At 42.3% G+C, this 19,873-nt stretch overlaps 1 protein-coding gene across 1 annotated transcript in view; it reads left to right on the forward strand.

Moving 5' to 3' along the window:
• The first annotated feature begins 861 nt into the window (after window positions 1-861).
• The window catches only part of LOC112429812 (protein NLRC3-like), a 158,064-nt gene continuing 139,052 nt past the window's right edge, over window positions 862-19,873 (forward strand). The window contains exons 1-6 of the mRNA XM_076882442.1: window positions 862-952; window positions 7,266-7,397; window positions 7,482-7,574; window positions 8,338-8,439; window positions 16,963-17,198; window positions 17,315-19,154. Coding sequence (XP_076738557.1) covers window positions 7,309-7,397; window positions 7,482-7,574; window positions 8,338-8,439; window positions 16,963-17,198; window positions 17,315-19,154 — 2,360 coding nt within the window. The 5' untranslated portion in view covers window positions 862-952; window positions 7,266-7,308. The remainder of the gene's footprint in view (window positions 953-7,265; window positions 7,398-7,481; window positions 7,575-8,337; window positions 8,440-16,962; window positions 17,199-17,314; window positions 19,155-19,873) is intronic.

The following is a 19,873-nucleotide window of genomic DNA, read 5'->3' on the forward strand; positions in this document are numbered from 1 at the left end:
CGGGTGAAGGTTTTTCACCTCGCTGTCATTCTTGCATAAAAGTGTTTGACCCCTTCAGGAAAAAAACGAAATTTGGGATTATTTTTTGTTTTGTTCATTGTGTGTATTTGTTTCTACTTTTTACTTTTTCTTTTACTGTGTACAGCACTTTGGTCAACCTGTGTTGTTTTTAGACATGGTTATTGATTGATTGATTGATTGATTGATTGATTGATTGATTGATATGTCTTTGATTAAAATACAGCCTACTCCACATCCTCCAAGTTACAGAGAAGAGGAACCATCTGGGGTGAACTTGTGCACTTGGTATTGGCTGTCATGGTCCCTGTGCCTCTCCGGCTCGCTCATGTTGGCCACAGGTTTGTTTTGTTTTCTCTCCTGCTTCCCTGGGTGGAGCTCATTGTGGGCTCTCACCCTTGGCCCACGTATCTGCGGTGATTTCTACACCTGTTGCTGATCAGGCGGCGTCCCCCTTGCCTATTTAACGCTGCGGCACGGAGTATTCGGCACTGGAACGTTGAACCTCCCATGTTCGTGCTCTCAGCTCTCCTAAGACAAACTCTCTCAGTGTTGTGTGGCGTATTGATCTAATTGGACTCTTTGTGTTTAGATCTCCCCGGAACTGGTGGCGGACCCTGACCTGTGATCCCTGTGTGTGTCAACATAAGTGGAAATTGGAGCGAGAGTGGCTGTGGAGAAGCGAGTGTGCGTAAGAAGAGGAGTGGCGGAGTTTGGGCCGAGTGGGGAGCGAGTGTGGATTCCTTCCCCTGGAGCCCTGAAGCCCTGCCCCATTCACTGTATATACACATCACTGTGGTTTCCCTTCTGTGTTCATAAATTGTCAACCCTTTGCTTGCCAGAACGCTGCCTGCGTCTGAATCCATCTGTTAGCCCTGACATTGGATACCTGGAAATCAGTGAAGGGACCATTAATGCTTCAACTTGTACACAGGTTTGAGAGCAACCACCCAAAAGCTTCTGCTAATAAACACTAGTCTGTGTTTGTGATGCAAATGTTTCTGGCTGTGTTCACAAACATTTAGTAAGGTGAGTGAGGAATATTAATACTTATTATTAGATCATTAGCAGACTGTAGAACTTGACTGCACGCCAAGGTGGCAGTTCAGCCATTTGATTCATGTTGCAGCAGCTCATGAGTGAATGAACATCGTGCTAGAGATGGCACGATACCACTTTTTTATGTCCGATACCGATACCGATATCATAAATTTGGATATCTGCCGATACCGATATGAATCCGATATAGTGTTTTTTAATCAACAAAACTGTTTTTTAAAATATCTTGCTGCATTTTGCAAGTCTGCAAGTTCATACTCAAGTTTAAAACAACAACTACACTAAAGCTATTCTGTTATACCTGTATACAAAAAATATATTTCATAGTTCAGCAATACTGATCAATCTAATAAACTTAAACCTACACCATCCTCCCTATTCTGGTATTTTAAAGAGTACTTAGCGTAAATATTAAGCAACCTAACTAATAGGGTTCCAACTCCCAGCAACAACAAAAATAAATAAATAAAAAATAGGGAACCACCCCTCACACTCCACCTCATGATGCTTAATCGACGTAATCAACCTTAATTTGATGCAGTGTGAAAAAAAATGCACAGAAATCAATTATTTTTCAAGAAATATTAAATAGATTCAACATCTTTCTTCAACAAAATTGCAGACTGCACAGATGGTACCTTCCCAAAGTAAAAAGTACTATAGCTTACTAGGGTATATATATTAGACTTAATAGTCACTATATACAGTAATTGACTTCTATTCATTTTACATCAAATTAAAACTTTGGGTGTCAGATAATTATTTATTAAAAGCTCGACATTTTAAATGAGAATAAGAAAGAAAAGTATGTCTTTGTGCCCCCTTTTCCCTGTTCATGCCCTATCGGCCCCCCTGGCTAAACTTTGCTAGATCCGCCCCTGCACAGTTACCAGCGTCAGCTACGTAGAAAAAGATCCTCGAGTAGAAAGTAATATTAAATAAATTCTAACAACAGCTTATCAAGCTTAAACGTTCTGCTGTTGTTCAGCCGCTGGTTTCCTCTTTCTGGTGCAAAGTGGGCCAAAAACAAACAAGAGACACGGACTCGCGACAGAAAAGCCGATCAGCTGATCATTTAAGCAGTTTCATGATTGAAGTAGCAGCAGGAGAGCGAGAGGCAGTCGCTTGTTAAGCTTAACGTGGGAATGCTTTACAAACATTCAGAGATGGACTTACACACTTGCTTTACTTCTCTCGGGGATAACTTTGTCGGAGATGAAATGCCAGGTTGCTAGCGAAGCTCCACATGCTATCTAGACCACCTACAGGTCCGGCATGCCACAGCTGCTCTATCACGTGATGCATACTGCTCCGACTGCTAACGTTCTGAGGTGAGTTACGGCGTGTTGCAAGTTTTGCCAGGTGCTTTCGTGATATTTAATGGATCGGATTACATTTTTTATTTTTCTCCGATATCCGATCCAGTAATTTAGGTCAGTATCGGACCGATACCGATACGTAATATCGGATCGGTCCATCTCTACATCGTGCAATAAAAGTAATTCTAGAAGTACATTTTTGCAAAAACGGACATTGTGGAGGAATGTAGGGAAGACACGAGGGAGCCCAATATTTGACTCAAACGTTAATCGCTGCATCACACAACTGAACATTCAAAGCGCCAAAACCTAACCCTCTCACTTCCCGTTACACTGGGTACGAGTGGAGCTACCTGGTGGTATGTACTTACATTTATTTAAATTTACTTGAGTAGGGTAGAGTCATGCTAATGACCTAATAATTTTATTCAGGTGTGTTGCAGCAGAGATACATTTCAAAGCTTCAGCACGCTGGCTCTCAAGGCCTGGAGTTTGACACCCCTGCTTTACACAAAGATGGGTTAAATCACAGTGCAAAGAATGAATGAATAAATGAAATATAAACAATAAATAATTATTAAATAGTCTTACACATCAATGTCATTGGTTGACTTTTGAAGTATTTGAATCCTTATTGGGTTCCCTGAGTGACAGAAGGATTAAAACACTTTAAAATCAGTACTGAAAATATGTGCAGACATTACTGGATAGATTTAGGGTTAGAATCAATAAATCACTATCATGTTAAACACTCTTAGAGTTCAAACCTTCGTAGAAACATAAGTCCAGTATCATGGAATGAAACCTAAAGGTGCATTTGAGGGTGCAAAACGTTTCGTCGGCATTGTTGTGTTTGTTTGGGAGAAAACGTACAAACACACAGTGCAGCACTTCAGAGTTACACTGCTAGCGATCGAAGATTTATGTAAATTCGACAAGCTAAACGCATTCTGTACTGTACAGCAGGAGTCCCCAACCTTTTTGCACCACAGACCACTTTAATGTCAGACAATATTTTCAGGGAACGACCTTTAAGGTGTCGCGGATAAATACAACAAAAGAATAAAAAAAAGAAACTGTGGTATTTTGTAAATATAATAATAAACGTGACTTGAGCTGTGCGCCGACAACAATGACAGTGACATCCTCCTCTCTGCTTTTTAATGCTCTCTGGTCACTATGGTAACGCGTAAATAGTTCTTTCAAAATAAGACACAACTACAACCATACATTTCACACCGGAGGATCAACTCTCGCGGAACGGTACCAAAAGACTCACGGACCAGTCCGTGGGCCTATTAGGGACCGCTCCTGTACAGGAGACACTGGACTAGATTGATTGACAATGGTCTACAGCAATCAGAACGCACAACGCGATGTACTGTAAAAAAAATAAATGAATCAGCGAAACAGCAAGTGTCACTTTTGGCCACGAACAATTTAGGGGAATTTTTCTGAACAAACCCAGAGTGTTAAAAAAAACTTAAAACCATTTTTATTTCTCAGCAGCATCAATAGTAACAAAAACGCAATTTAGTTTCGCTGTCAAAGTCGATTTAACTGAAGTTACGTGTTTCCGGTTACTGTGGAGCTCCACAGTGGCTGCAGCCAGAAGCTGTTTCTACAGGATCCTGATGGACACTCAAAGCTTTTAGAAAATGTCCTCATTAGTTGTTTGCAGCAGAATATCAACCGATGTGAACCAAAACAACAAAAGTGCTCTGCACATGTGTGTGAGACTACAGATTCTAGAATCAGAACTGCTGATTTCATTACTCTGAACTTTTAAAGGCAGGTTTTGTATCTGAGAGCAGGGACACTTGCTGTGTTCAGTGTGACTCGTCTCTGCAGAAGGTCAGGGCTCTGATAGTTGCAGTTAGCGGGTGACTTACTGGGCAGGTGGCTCCTGAGTGTCTGTTGGAGTCAGGGTTCATTATGGTCCTGGTTGCTACTGGAAATAAAGAAACAAAAGGAGTGTGTGATGTTCAGGAAGTACAGACTGTAGCTCAGCAGGTAGAATTACTAACTGGAAGGTTGGAGGTTTGATCCCTGGCTGCTCCAGTCTGCACGCCACGGTATCCTTGGGCAAGATGTGGAACCCCGACTTCCTCTCCGATGCATCCATCATAGTGTCATTGTTAGAAAAAGAAGTGCTTGTGTGAATGAAGCACGCTGTATAAAATGCTTTGACTGCTCATACAGAAAAGCAGCTCATAAGAACTGGTTCATTTTCCAGATAATTCCACTATTAAGACAACAGACATTTGGGAGGCTTTCTCTGAGAGTAACACTGAAAGTCTTGCTGCTCCTCCACAAAATGAACTTCAGATTAAAGACACAGCTCAGCTAAACACAACTCAAACTAATCTACACTATTTTTCTTTATTACGCAGCGTTTTTATAACTATTTCCAGATGTTTCTAAAGATGAAAACAGAATTAAACTCCAGCCTGATGCGTTTCTGAGGTTCCTGACTCTGACCGTCCCTCAAACGCCTCTCTGATCGTTTCCTTCCGTCGCTTTTACTTTCGCTTTCGTGAATGTTGTGGCGCAGTTGATCGTCTCGAAGTTAAGGTAACGTTAGCAGTCTGTACTGTTTTCCTGGCTGACATCAGCTGTGTGCAGCTTAGTTTCAGCATAAATCTGCTTCGTTTTATGTGAGATCAGAGTCTGGGAACGAGACAGAAACAGTTGATGATCAGCAGCTGAACTCGATGTTACTGTGGATCCACTGACTGATGTCTGTAGGCAGCTTCTGCCTCCATCAGTCTGTTACGGAAGCCCGTTTCCGCCACAAAAAAGGATCCATTCTCGAAATTTCGACTTATAACTCGAAAATGTTGAGAAAAGTAGCTCGAAATGTCGAGTTAGTTCTAGTGATGGGACGTTCTGTATCGAGGCTTCGGAGCGTGTGTCGAGTAATGGAGGGGGCGTTTCCGCGAAGCGCGTATCGAGGCTTGCTTCATTTATGGGAGGAGCTGAAAATGATGACGTCCGAAGCCTCGCTGCCCGGTTGTACCACGTGACTGGTTCAGGAAGCGGTTCGAACTTTGCCGCAAATAATCATTTTCCATACTGCCAGTATAAATATACACAGTATACTGCCATCACTACAATATACATGTTTTACACACTACTTTTGTTGTTGACATTTACAGGCTGTGTGCAAAATGCCACACTCTTCAAATTCATGCCAACTAATATTTTTACGTCCAGTAGGTGTCCTACTAGAGCAAATGAAGCTTCAAGAAGCTTCGCGTTGGGGTGAACCAATTGGATGAAAAGCTTCAGTGCTTCATGGGGCTTCATCTGCCCATCACTAGTTAGTTCTGCCAATCAGTAATCCAGCTACAATGCGCACTCAAACCCGCATCGCAACAAACCGGCGCTTTCGAGAGTACGTTAGCTGATATTAACGCCATGTGATTCAGCTAATAACAGAAGGACTTCATCATTTGTGAAGCCACACAGACAATAATCAGCGACTTGTGCATTTATGACTGGCTGTAATTCTGGTGTCTTAGCTGTAGCATTTGTAGCTGAGGGCTTCAGCTTCCGGGTAACAAGGAAATTACGTCATTCACGTAAATGACTGATTGACAGCACTAACTCTTAATTTTGAGTTCGTTTTTTCAAAATTCCAAGTTAATAAGTCGAAATTACGAGAAAATAAGTCGAAATTTCGAGTTCTGGATCCTTCTTTTTTTTAGTGACGCAAACGGGCTTCCAGTGTGTGGATGTTGTTTAACTGCTGACAGTGAGACAGGGCTGTCCTAAGAGTCGCTGCCAACACTTCATCTATAAAATGCATTTCTCTGCTCGTTCGCTATAGTCTGCTGTCGTATTTGTATGCAGGTTATTTTCAGTTTAACTGGTGATGTTCATTCGTGTATTGTAGGTGAATGCGTTGATGATTGATCATAAATGAGTAAACTGGCCGTTTTTGTTCAATGATTCCTGTTTCATGTTCAAACCGTCAGACAGAAACTCTGCGTTTGTTTTTAATGTTCTTCAGCCTGTTGTTCTTGAGGTAATCTGTGATGCGTTCAATGACCCTCCACATGCTCTGAGGCTCATTTGAAGAGAAACAGAACTTCATCTTTAGAGCATAAGTGGGTTTTTGCCCTCTTTATGCCCGCGGTCAGGCTCTGTTTATTGTAGTATAACACTCATAGGACACAGTGACCCGCTGCACACACACTGCACACACACTGCACACACACTGCACACAATGACAGCTGCAGAGTTTGTGTCTGATGTATTAAGTATGAAACACTGTTGGGTTAAAATCTGGTCAGAATGAATCCAGGTGCAGGTGTGTCAGTTTAGGACCACTGGACTAACATCCAAGTGCTCACAATATAAAGTGTATTCTGTAGTAACATCCTGGTGTTGCAGCAACAGTCCCACATGGAAACGTCAACACTCAAACTCAAAATCTCTTTTTGTCAACAATAAAATGACAGCAGACCAATTTGATCAAAGTTGGTAAAAAGCTTCAGAAATTAGTAAAATATTAAAAAGTGTCTGGATGCTCAATCATCCAGGTAAGGGTTAGGTTAGTAATGCTGTGATTGCAGACATTCCCCAACTCTCTGTGAATGGGACTCATGGCCATTGATCAGTGGTTGTTGATCAATGGTCATGACCTCCCAGCCATTGTGCAAATGTCCTGTTTATAAGGTTGGAAACCTGCAGTCAGCTGAGACTGAAGGAGTCACCTGGATGAGTCATGAAACGTTTCTCCCCACTGAAAACATCCAGATGAACAGAATCAACTTTTGGGGATTAAAACGTGTCTGAATCAATCAGTGGGTGCTGAGTGGGTCAGTCAGTGTGTCGCTGGGCTGATTTGTGTTTCCTCTGCAGGTGAAGGTAGAAAGTGTGTGTGAGCTGATGTGAATTGAGCAGCATGGATCAGTGTGAGGACAGAGAGGAGGGAGTCCCTCCCTCTAAAAGCACTCTGTGTGGGGAACATGAGAGCCAGACCAAAGCTCAGAGGTGAGATGACCATCTCTAACTGTCCATGACTCTTCTCCATGTCACAGCTCAGCACTCACATCACTGCTCCATCATTATTCACAGGAACCAGCCTGGACCTCCACCCAGCTCTGTGTCCTGTAAGAGTGACGCGTCTAAAGATGTCATCATTGGTTTTAAAGTCTCTGCTGCAGAGAGGTGAGCTGTTAGTAACATGAACTCTCTGATTTACATGATTTTGATGTTTCCTGGTTTCTAAAATGCATCTCTGTAGCAGAGCAGTGTCTCCAAGGACACACAGGCTCAGCTGTAACTGTCAGTTTATCTGGTTTAAGACACATTTGGACACAATTGGCTGTTTTTAACTATGTATTTTAATCAGAGGTGTAAATCTAGACCTCACACATCTGGATCATAAACTATGATAGAAACAGCTGCTAGCAGTGGGTAGTTTGACTTTGATACGCTGCTCTAGAAAGCAAACAAAGGTTTGTGCAGCTCCTCTTCAGAAAAGTGTTCAGAGAGCAGCTGCTGTATTAGACAAAGGCTCGTCCTGTGAGCCCAGATGTGTGTAACAGCTGGATGAAGGAGAACCATCACAGTCGCGTCTCCATCCCGCCTTTATTAATGAACTTCCTGTTGCTTGCAGATGACAGGAACACAAAGTGTTTGTGCCACGTGATGCTGCAGGATTTGTTAATGTGTCCATGATGGTAACATCTCCTCGTCTAACTGCAAACACATGAGCGCTCCTAACGGCAGCTATCACAGCCACACAGGCACACTGTGTCTCACTGTTGCATTCAGGGACATTTGTTTTCCTGTAAAAAGCTGAACTCTAATCTAAGAGGACTGTTACTGACAGGAAACAGCTGCATTATCTGCAGTCTGTGTGATCACAGCTGCTTCAATCACTTTATCAGAGAATTGATCATTGAATAAAACATGTTTGTGTCTGCAGAGGTCAGAGGTCACAGTCTGCAGGATCCAGCTGTCCGTCTGTGAGGAGTGACTGGTCCAATGATCATCCTCCAAACTTCAGTGCTGAACCTGGACCAACGAGGTCAGAGACCTGTGATGACTCCTTTACATGTTTGTGTTTTCCTGGATAAATATGACCAAAGATTCATTAAAAAGATAAAAATATTAGACTTTGTCCTGTAGCGCTGTGTGGCAGGCAGGATTGGACCCAAACACAACAGGATGAAGTCAAAGAGGCAGCTTTATTTCAGCTGTGAACATGCAAACAGCAGAAATAAGGAAACACAACTGTAGGTTTGCAGTGAATGAAGCCTCAGCTCGACGCTCCACTTTGTCCCTCTTTTCCTTCTCCAAACAGCCACATCAGGAGTCTTTGATGGAGTTTTAAAATATTTAATTACAAATGTCCAAAGATGGGTTCAGGATACCTGAATCCACAATTATTAAAGCTAAAATAGTTCACAGGGTTTGGACTTTGTTAGGTGACGAGAGAACATCAAAGTGTTTTTTATCTTCAAACAGTATTTTTATCACTTCAGTTGCTCTCACAGCCCTGTTTGTTATTTTAGTAAGTAAGTAAGTAAAGTTTATTTATTAAGCGCTTTTCATAGACAGGTAGTCACAAAGTGCTGCACACAGAGATTAAAATAAACAGTACGATAAATAGCAAAATGCACAATATACACAATATAGAGTTTAAATGTAAATTAAAAATATAAAAATGTAAACAGCATTGGTCAACAGAAAGCTTGTTTAAACAGTAAAGTTTTTAACTGTTTTTTAAAGGATCCCACAGAGTCAACCAAACGTAGTTGTAGAGGTAGACTGTTCCACAGCCTTGGTGCCACAGACTGAAAGGCTCCGCCCCCTTTCGTCTTCAGACGTGTTCTGGGAGCAACCAACAAACTCTGAGTCTGTGAGCGGAGACAGCGAGCAGCAGTGTATTTAGTGAGAAGCTTGGATAAATAATCTGGGGCCATTTAGTATGGAACGCCAGGACTGCCATAATGAATTAATTAAATACACCATTAAATAATTAATTAAATGTGGCAATAATTAATTAAAATTGGAATGAATGAATTAAATAAATAGTTATGACACATGTAATTAATTAATTATTGACACATTTAATTAATTATTTATGTATTTCACATTTTAATTAATTATTGACACATTTAATTAATTATTTAATGATATATTTATTTATTTCATTTTGGCAGTCCTGACGCCTGGCTCTCATCATGAAATAATTTTATCTGTCAGCCTCACCCATCAAACTCAGGGGGCGGGGTTAACGCTGATCGAGTCAAAACCATTGCTTTGGCCTGGTGGCCATTGTTTCTAGCACACAACAACCGGCATGTGGAAGCTAACAGAACTGAGCTTTGAAAAACCCTGTTTGTGTGTTACCAAATACCGTTTTAATATTTTTTTAGCCGAGAATGTAGTGGTTTAATCTTCATGTGTCTGGTCGGTTTGTCAAGATACAGCCTCTTTGCAAAAGTGCTTCGATGATTTCGGAGATGTCGTCCCAGTCTCACGGCAAAGCGTGGGATAGACCCGCTCGCCTCGCAAGCAATCCCACCGACAAAGCGCAGGCCCCGGTACACAGCTGTAGTAACCCCCGCTGACTTCTTTTACTGAGGTTATATTTATCGGTGTTTTATTTCCTGATGTTCTTATGTGTCCTACGTGTTTCAGTCGCCAATTCTGAATTATAACTAACATTAAAAACATGTTTAAGGAGGAGAGAGAGCAAATAAATCTGTTTAACATCTGATCTTTGGGTTTTTGTTCAGTAATCAGCGTGACCTGTGTATAAACACATAAAAGAGATAACGTTGGTGTTTCAGTCATGTAGTAACTGCTGGCTTTAACTGTACAAAGGTTGTTCGACACTATGAAACACATACAGACTTCATGATGTTCGGCTAATATTTTTATTGTGAATATTAATCATGCTGACCTCGCTCTGTACACCACGCAGCGAGGTCAGCATATCCACGATATCCTCAGCTCCATGAGTTAACACAACGTTTCCCAGCTGACTATCTAACTGCCAACTATTCCAGAGACGTGAAAATATACAGCATAAAGAAAAGTGTAAGAGACCCAGCAGCAGATTAGAATAACAGTTATACATTTAATAAATCACCAAATGAATCCAAGAAACGAGCAAACCTGTTCCGACAATTTGAATTTGTATTCCCTCAGCTGCAGACTCGCTGCTGTTTAAATGTTTGAAAAGGAAGATTAGATATAAAAAACGTCAAACATAGACTCAGTCTGCCTTCACATTTGATATGAGGCCAGCACGTATAGTGGCCTCAGCAGGCTATTACTGAAATACACGTGCTATATCATAAACTATGATATAAACAGGGAGGTCCTATTAACATGTTTAGTTTTAAAGGACACCTTCCTGCCTTTAGTCTCCTTCATGAGCAGTATTAGTTTTCTTCTAACATCCAGAAGTCTGCACCATGTGTTTCATAGTTTGTAACAAGCCTTTGACAGGTAAACATAACCTGACCGAAAAAGAAAAAAAAAGCAAAAAAAAAGAGAGAGAGTGTTGACATAAGAAGAGAAAATGCTCTCAATTATGGAGACAGACAAATGGTTCATTTATGTTTGATGTGTGTTTATTCCTCCCTAAATATCGTCGCTGAAGTTTGCCATGCATGTCAGATTTTCCTGCGCATTTTTATACCTCTGCCAACAGAGAGAGAAAAAAAATCACATTCTAACAGACAGCTGGTGCTTAGAATACAGTTGAATAACTATTAAAAAACAGATGATATTTAGATGATAGTTCAGTCTAACACATGTGCCAGTGAACCATTAAACGTCTGTGAAACTATGCAGTTATGAAACGTAACTTTAACCTCAGCCAAACCGATTTGCTCAGTTGTAAATAAAACAGCGAAGTAAACGTGACCCGACAGACAGAACCTGAGTGAATGAAGTCCAGCGTTTAACCACTGAGAGCTAAAACTCAGCTGAGGTTTGAAAGCTGTGTGCCGGTGATTGGACATCAGCCGCTGATAAAGCTGGCTCGCCTATAAAGTGCTCTGTAAGGAAACAAGCTCCAGCAGCTCTGCGCTCGGGGAAAACATTATATTTACTTATCTTGTGCAGAAAAATGCGCTGACATTGCGTTATATCGAGCACCGGCTGCCCAGTTAAACTGTGACTATCACCAGGTAACTAGGCGTGTTTCTTGAATTAGCAGCAGGTGTTAAACAGCTGACAGATGAGGAGGAGGATGCATGCAGGTAAACTGAGGGTCTGTTGAGCTGATCGCTGGTTTCGTGAGAAAAATGTCAGCTCGTTCTTTATGTTACAGAAGCACAGAGACACAAGACCAGGCGGAAAGAGACGATCGTTCGGTGAAAATGAGAATCTGCGAATGCAACATGTGGAACACGGAGAGTGGAATATGTAAACAAACCGGTTAACGTACCCCCTCGGTGCGCTCTGCATGCTAATTGTTAGCAGAGCTAGTGAAATCTCTGAAAACATCTGAGCACTTTTGCAAACATGTTCTATGTTGACAACCTGACCAGACATACGTCGCGACATTCGCGGCTAAAACACTGTTAAAAGTGTAGCTGGTGACAGAAAAACGGGGTATTTTAAAACTACACCACCACCATTGCTGCTTGTGATTTGATCTGCATTCTGGGATACCTGGCTGCCCCAAGTCTACACAAGCAATCGATTTTCTAGGATCGACCTGTTTTGACTTACTTTGCACGGCAACCAATCAAATGTTAGAGAAGCTGCATGGGCAGCGTTAACCCCGCCCCCTGAGTTTGATGGGTGAGGCTGACAGATAAAATTATTTCATGACGAGAGCCAGGCGTCAGGACTGCCAAAATGAAATAAATAAATATATCATTAAATAATTAATTAAATGTGTCAATAATTAATTAAATGTGTCAATAATTAATTAAAATGTGAAATACATAAATAATTAATTAAATGTGTCAATAATTAATTAATTACATGTGTCAATAATTAATTAAAATGTGAAATACATAAATAATTAATTAAATGTGTCAATAATTAATTAATTACATGTGTCATAACTATTTATTTAATTAATTAATTCCAATTTTAATTAATTATTGCCACATTTAATTAATTATTTAATGGTGTATTTAATTAATTCATTATGGCAGTCCTGGCGTTCCATAATTTAGTGCTCTGTACGTTAAAACAATCATTTAAAATCATTTCTAAAATCTATTGGGAGCCAATGTAAAGAACATAAAATAGGAGTGATGTGAGCTCGCTGGGTAGAGCGAGTTAGTAGTCTGGCTGCTGCGTTTTGTACAGCTTGGAGGTGAGAAAGAGATGATTTATCCAAGCTGGTAAACAGGGAATTACAATAATCTAAACGCGATGACACAAATCCATGGACAATTTTTTCCAGTTCAGCTAAGGAGACCATATGTCGCAGTTTAGAAATATTCCTTAAATGAAAGAAACAGGAACGAGACAGAGACTTTACATGTGAGTCAAGGCCCAAAGAAGAGTCAAATATTATTCCAAGATTTCGAATATTTGGCTCAGCAGAAGAACAGAAAGGGGCAACAACTTGACTGATTTTAGAATATAGATCAGGAGGAGCTATGATCATGGTCTCTGTCTTGTTCTAACAAGGTAGCTGTTAGAAAGCCAATCAGAGATTTGAGTTAAAGCCTGGACTAGGGTGGACAGCCTATCCAGCTGATGAGGCTTAACCAGAGCTCTAATGTTTCACTCAGTGCTCCCACCAAACACCTTGGAGGACACATTAGTGTGATTTAGATTTCATTGCTGTAAACACCAGTCACACAAGCTAACCCATGGAGGCAGCAGCAGGCTTTGTGTTTGGTAAAGTCTGTTGGCTTAAACTAAGAGAGTTTAGTTTGTTAGCACAAAGAGCTGTCAGCTAAAGCCCCGAATGCACTTTGAATACAGACGAACTGAGAAAAACACTTTAAATACAGCAAACAGTCAAACTGACAACATGTTTTTCTGCTGATCATCCACAGCAGTACGTTTAGCATTCATGCTAGCAGCAGGCTATGACTGTTAGGGTTGCCAACCGTCCCTTAAAAAACGGAATCGTCCCGTATTTAGAAACAAAAGCACACGTCCCGTATTGAGCTAATAAGGGACGCACTTTGTCCCGTATTGAGCTAATAAGGGACGCACTTTGTCCCGTATTGAGCTAATAAGGGACGCACTTTGTCCCGTAATACAGTGAGAATCAAAAGTGGTCTATAAATGTTTATGGAATTAACGCTTTGTTTGAAAACATAATTCCCAGCCCCTCTCCTGCTTTGTGACCAATGAGCTGACAGCACACTTATGACAATTCAGATTACCGCTCATCTCATTGGTCGAGGAAAGGTCGCTTGCGGAGAAAATACCGGAAGACAACAGATGACCACAACAAGAAGCATGGCCAACAGGGAAACAAACGCCGACACTGCGGTGCAAGTCTCGGACGACAGTACACCTAAAGCTGGGCAGACACTGTGCGATTTTTTCAGTCACGTTATTCAGCTCCTGCTCAAACTGCACGATTGACTCGCAGTTGGTAGGTCACGATGCAGGTCTCACACTATACCGCCCGATGCTCTGATGCGACCTGAGTGCTCACACTGTGCCTCCATAAAATGAAGGTTATAACAGAAAATCTGTCGCTCGCTCTCTCTGTCTTTCTCTCACACAGACACACCACCACCATCAACTTTGCTAAATTGCTAATGAAAAACATTGATCAGGCAGCTGTGATTGAGCAGCATGTAAATCCAACTATGTTCACGGTTGTTGTGGTCGTGATAATTTTGTGATGCCACATTGAAAAGGCTCTGATGAGCTTTCCAAAGTTCTACAGTTGTGCCTCCATCGCTTGTGTCCAGATCGCACGCTGCACAGCCGTGCTGCTCCGTCTTTTTCACCAACGTTTACGTGTTTGCGCGTGAGCAGTGTGAACGGCTGTGGTGACACGCTCACGAGCGATTGATGATCGGGAGCTGGTCGTGAGGTGTTAATCGCTTCTCGTTACCCCACGTATACTACACGATGCACGATGAAGGCCAAAATTGGGCCGATCGCCAAATCGGTCGCATGACTCAAAAATCATCTCAAAATGGGCCAAAAATCGCACAGTGTGAGCCCAGCATCAGAGCAGCAATGTTTGTTCGCTCAGAGAAAGAAAAAAAGGCTGCAAAAGTACAGGGAGGAATGGGAAAAGGAAAACGCCTGGCTGGAAAAGTGCACGATAACACATATAAAGCGCACTGCACTGTGTGCCGGCGCACTTTTTCCATAGGCATGCTTCTAATGGTGGGCACATGAAGAACATGAGGGGCGTGAAAGCTCGGGGAACCCTTAACCAATTTGTTGTCCACCAGGCCACGGCAGAAGCAGATATGGTATGTAAACACTGGTTTGTTTTTTAAACCCTCTGGTTAAGGTTAATATGGGCATGTGCAGTGAATATCAGCGCTATGTGGCCAGAAGTGTGATAATATAATTTATTTTGTGTAATAAACAACTGCAAGGATAGATGATTACAACAAATAGATGACTAATACATAAAAGTAATACATAGATGAATAATGATGATGAGTTATGATGCGTAATCATGGGAACAAGAGGGTTTACAAACAGGAGCAGCTGATTAGCTTTAGAAAAGCTGAAATAATACCTCAGCTGAAGCCAATTGCACTAAATGCACTATATGTGCACTGTTACAAGAATATTTTTTGTTCTATTGCTTTCTATTAATTTATATAATTTTAAGTTAAGCAGGACAGAGTTCTTTTAAAGAAAGATTTACTTTTATTCTCAAAAGTTAAGCATGACAGGCTTCTGTTTAAGAAAGAGACCTGTTTTACTGTGTTAATGTTGTCATTTTGAGCTAAAAATAAATGGCTAAATGATCATTTGTGTCCCATATGGTCATATCACATAGAATATGCATCTGCTTAAATCAAATTCAAGTCAAATGGTTAAAAAATAATTTCACACACACAAAAAAGAGCTACCACACTGGGAAGGGTGAAGACAACTAGGTTGCCCGGCCCTGGCCACGAGGTGTCCCTTATTTATTTTTCAGGGAGTTGGCAACCCTAATGACTGTCCACTGAGCACCAACACAGGTAGGAGTGAGCAGTGATGAAGCAGGACTGTGGGCAAGTTTGAGCTACAATCCTATTGGCTTCTCAGTTTCTCCAAAGAAAAGGGGAAAAATTCTTGGTGTTGTGAAGATGTGAGTTGGTCTTGTTGTCGTGGGGCTGGAAGGATGCTGGCAGTGAGAGGCTTTTCATACAGTGTTCAGTAACAGAATGAGAAGAAAGCCACTGCACATGAAACAAGGTGCTCGTAGAGTTTGTTTACTGTGTTTGTGCCACAATGTCAGATCAGTTGTAGATTCACATGCAGACTTGTCCAGTGAAACCAGTGCAAGTACTGCAGTACAGAGCAAAGACTAAGCAAGCCAGGAGAGCTCTCCAACTTTCTGAAAGTATCAGGATATTTGAGTGATAAGAAAAAGTGGATCGTGCAACAATGTCCCTCAGCACACAAAACAATCAAAGCAGAATAAATATAATGTTTTAGATCAAACACTTACAGGGACCTGAAGACAGAGAACCAACAAAATGTCATGGCTAACAGAGGAACTCAAGCACAGACTGAGTTCTGACAAACAAAAAGGTGACAGGTTATTTACCAAAGGGGTGAACCACAGTGCTCTATATATGTACAGTGAGTTGGGGAGGGGGTCCAGGGCTCCAGGGAAAAGAGGGAAGGGAGTCCACACTCACTCCTCTTCAGTCACTCTTGTCCTGCTCTCCACTCATACAGCCACACACGGGAATCACAGGTAAGCGTCTGTAACCAGGTCCGGGGAAATATTTACTCAAAGTATACACAAAGTTAACCCAACTGGTGAATTAAAAGAGAGATTTCTTAGCAAGGAGCTGAGATCATGAACACAGGAGGGTCAATGTCCCAGCGACGAACTGCTCCATGCCGCAGCGTTAAATGGTTCCCGGTAAGCCCAGGTGAGTCAGCAACAGGTGGTGTAATCATCATAACTGTGTGGACCAAGAGCGAGAGGCCATTACAATCTCCACCCAGGCAGGCAAAACGCTAGCAGGAGAGAGCAAAACATAAAACCTAAAAAGCCATCATGAGCCAGAGACACAGAGTTTATACTAGAAGAGAAACCTGCTCATCTTCATCATGTTTGTTTAAATAGAGAAAATCAGAAGTCTCTGTGTGTCAGACCACGGCTCTACACGGACACTTCTAAGCTGCTTCAGAGTGAACTGACCCAGATAATCTGCACACAGCGGCTGTAAAACAGTGAAAGTCATAACTGTCTCTCTGATGGAAAGCTTTTATTGTGAAGTCAGGAAGTCTGCAGGAAGTGTTGAGTTTGTATTCATCGCTCAGTGTTTAATGAGACAGGCAGACAGGAAGAGCAGCTCATTAGTGTTGATGAAATCAAAGGAACTGTGAGGAACTGCAGTTTGGTCACATCTGGATGTTTTTCACTGACAGTAAATGTTTTAGTGATAAAGAAATGTGTTCACAGAGAGAGGAAGAGGAGTGGTGTTTGTGATGAGGAGCAGCTGTCCTGCTGTGCTTTGTGTCAGGACGTCCTGAAGGATCCAGTCTCTACCAGCTGTGGACACTGGTTCTGCAGACAGTGCATCTCCTCATACTGGGACCAGTCTGCTTCATCGGGAGACTCCTCCTGTCCCCAGTGTGGAGAAAGATCCAGAAGCAGAGCTGGACTGCAGACAGCCAGTCAGAGCAGCTGTGTACAAAGTAAGACTGAACATCTGTCTGCTGATGGACTCATTTCTGAAAACTGGACTTCTTGTGTTGTTCAGACATTGAAGAGTTTTCTTTCTCTTTAGTCTCATTGTTTTTCTTTCTTTCAGCAGATGTTGGTCTGCAGGAGGTTTTAGATGAACATAAGATCAGTCTGAGGAGGAGATGTGAACGTGTGACTGAAGGAAGTGATGAAACAGGAAGTAGAACCCTCCTCAACAGGATCTACACTGAGCTCTACATCACAGAGGGACAGAGTGAAGAGGTTCATACCCAACATGAGGTGAGGCAGCTGGAGACAGCTTCCAAGATGGACGCCCTCCATGACGCTCCAATCAGGTGCCAGGACATCTTTAAAGCCTTACCTGACCAACAGAGACCCATCAGAGTGGTTCTGACCAACGGCGTGGCTGGTGTTGGAAAAACCTTCTCAGTGCAGAAGTTCACTCTGGACTGGGCAGAGGGCTTGGAGAACCAACATGTCAGTGTGGTGGTTCTGCTTTCATTCAGGGAGCTGAACCTGATCAGAGATGAGCAGTACAGTCTTCTGGAGCTGCTCCATGTTTTCCATCCAACATTACAGAAGGTCACAGCAGAGAAGCTGGCTGTCTCTCAGCTTTTGTTCATCTTTGACGGCCTGGATGAAAGCAGACTTTCATTGGATTTCACCAACAGGAAGCTGCTGTCTGATGTCACACAGAAGTCATCAGTCAGCCAGCTGCTGACAAACCTCATCCAGGGGAATCTGCTTCCCTCGGCTCTCGTCTGGATAACTTCCCGACCCGCAGCAGCCAATCAGATCCCTCCTACATGTGTTGACAGGCTAACAGAAGTACGAGGCTTCACTGACGCCCAGAAGGAGGAGTACTTCAGGAGGAGATTCAGTGATGAAGAGCTGTCCAGCAGAATCATCTCCCACATGAAGACATCCAGGAGCCTCCACATCATGTGTAGTATCCCAGTCTTCTGCTGGATCACTGCTACAGTTCTGGAGCACATGTTGACTACAGAGCAGAGAGGAGAGCTGCCCAAGACCCTGACTGACATGTACTCACACTTCCTGCTGGTTCAGACAAAGAGGAAGAAGAACAAGTACCATGAGGGACATGAGACGAGTCCACAGGAGCTGACGGAGGCTGACAGGGAAGTTCTTCTGAAGCTGGGGAGGCTGGCGTTTGAACATCTGGAGAAAGGAAACATCATGTTCTACCAAGAAGACCTGGAGCAGTGTGGTCTGGATGTGACAGAGGCCTCGGTGTACTCAGGAGTTTGTACAGAGATCTTCAAAAGAGAGTGTGTGATCTTCCAGAAACCAGTCTACTGCTTTGTTCATCTGAGCATTCAGGAGTTTCTGGCTGCTGTCTACAAGTTCCACTGTCACACCAACAGGAAGACAAAGGTGGTAGAAGGTTTTCTAGGGAATTTCCGAGAAGAATACAAAAACAGATCTTTTTTTAAGAACAAGTTCAAGTCTTATAGCTTCACATCAATGGATGTCTTTTTGACTAAAGGCATGTATAAATCCCTCCAGAGTAAAAATGGCCACCTGGACCTGTTTGTTCGCTTCCTTCATGGCCTCTGTCTGGAGTCCAACCAGAGACTCTTAGTAGGTCTGCTGGGTCAGACAGAGATCAGTCCAGGAACCATCCAGAGAGTCATCAACAACCTGAAGTGGATCAACAGTGATGAAATCTCTCCTGACAGAAGCATCAACATCTTCCACTGTCTGATGGAGATGAACGACCTCACATTATTTCAGGAGATCCAAGAGTTCCTGAAGTCAGAGAACAGATCAAAGAAGGAACTCTCTGAGTTCCAGTGCTCAGCTCTGGCCTTCATGCTGCAGATGTCAGAGGAGGTTCTGGATGAGTTGGACCTGCTTAAGTACAACACATCAGAGCGGGGACGACAGAGACTGATTCCAGCTGTGAGGAACTGCAGAAAGGCTCGGTGAGTCCAGATGTGATCATTAACATCATTGATCAGTGTAGGTTAGTAGTTTAATGTTGAAAATAAAATCAGATTGTAAGCACAAAGTGTTTGTGTCCGTACGCTGCAACCTTCCACACCATTCCTTTATTGTACAGACTCAGCAGCAGCTCCATGGATCCCAAATCCAAGAGTGGAGAACAGATTTGAAGTGTGTCACATCCATGCAGTCACAGCTGTTTCCACCATGTTTCCACTGATATTAATCCTGTTCAATGACACGTTTCATATCAGTGAATATGTTCTTTAGGACGTCCACTGACATGTTTAAGTGTCCTGCTGGAAATCACTCAAATCATCCATGAAATCCATGAAAAATCCTTTTAGTGTTTCTAACTTCAGCCTCTGTCCTCTCTCTCTCTCCATCCTCCTCACTGCTTCTTTCACTGATAATCACACAAACATCGTATTCAGCTACAAAATAACACAATAATATCATCTGATGATCATTATTATAAGAGCAGGATCCATATTTGATATCAGAGTAACACACTGCTTGGTTATGTGCAGTCATCATCAGTGACTGTGGGTCAAACAGAAGCTCTCTGATTGGTTGCTGACCTTGGTCACCTGTCCACTCTCACCTGTTTGTGTTTGCTCTCTCTTTGCTGTCTCCATCCTCTCTCTCCTTTCTCTCCCTCTCTGTCTTTGTACGTCACTCAGGTCCAATGGAAACAGTG

Source organism: Maylandia zebra, linkage group LG3, assembly GCF_041146795.1.
Source record: "Maylandia zebra isolate NMK-2024a linkage group LG3, Mzebra_GT3a, whole genome shotgun sequence".
Taxonomy (NCBI): domain Eukaryota; kingdom Metazoa; phylum Chordata; class Actinopteri; order Cichliformes; family Cichlidae; genus Maylandia; species Maylandia zebra.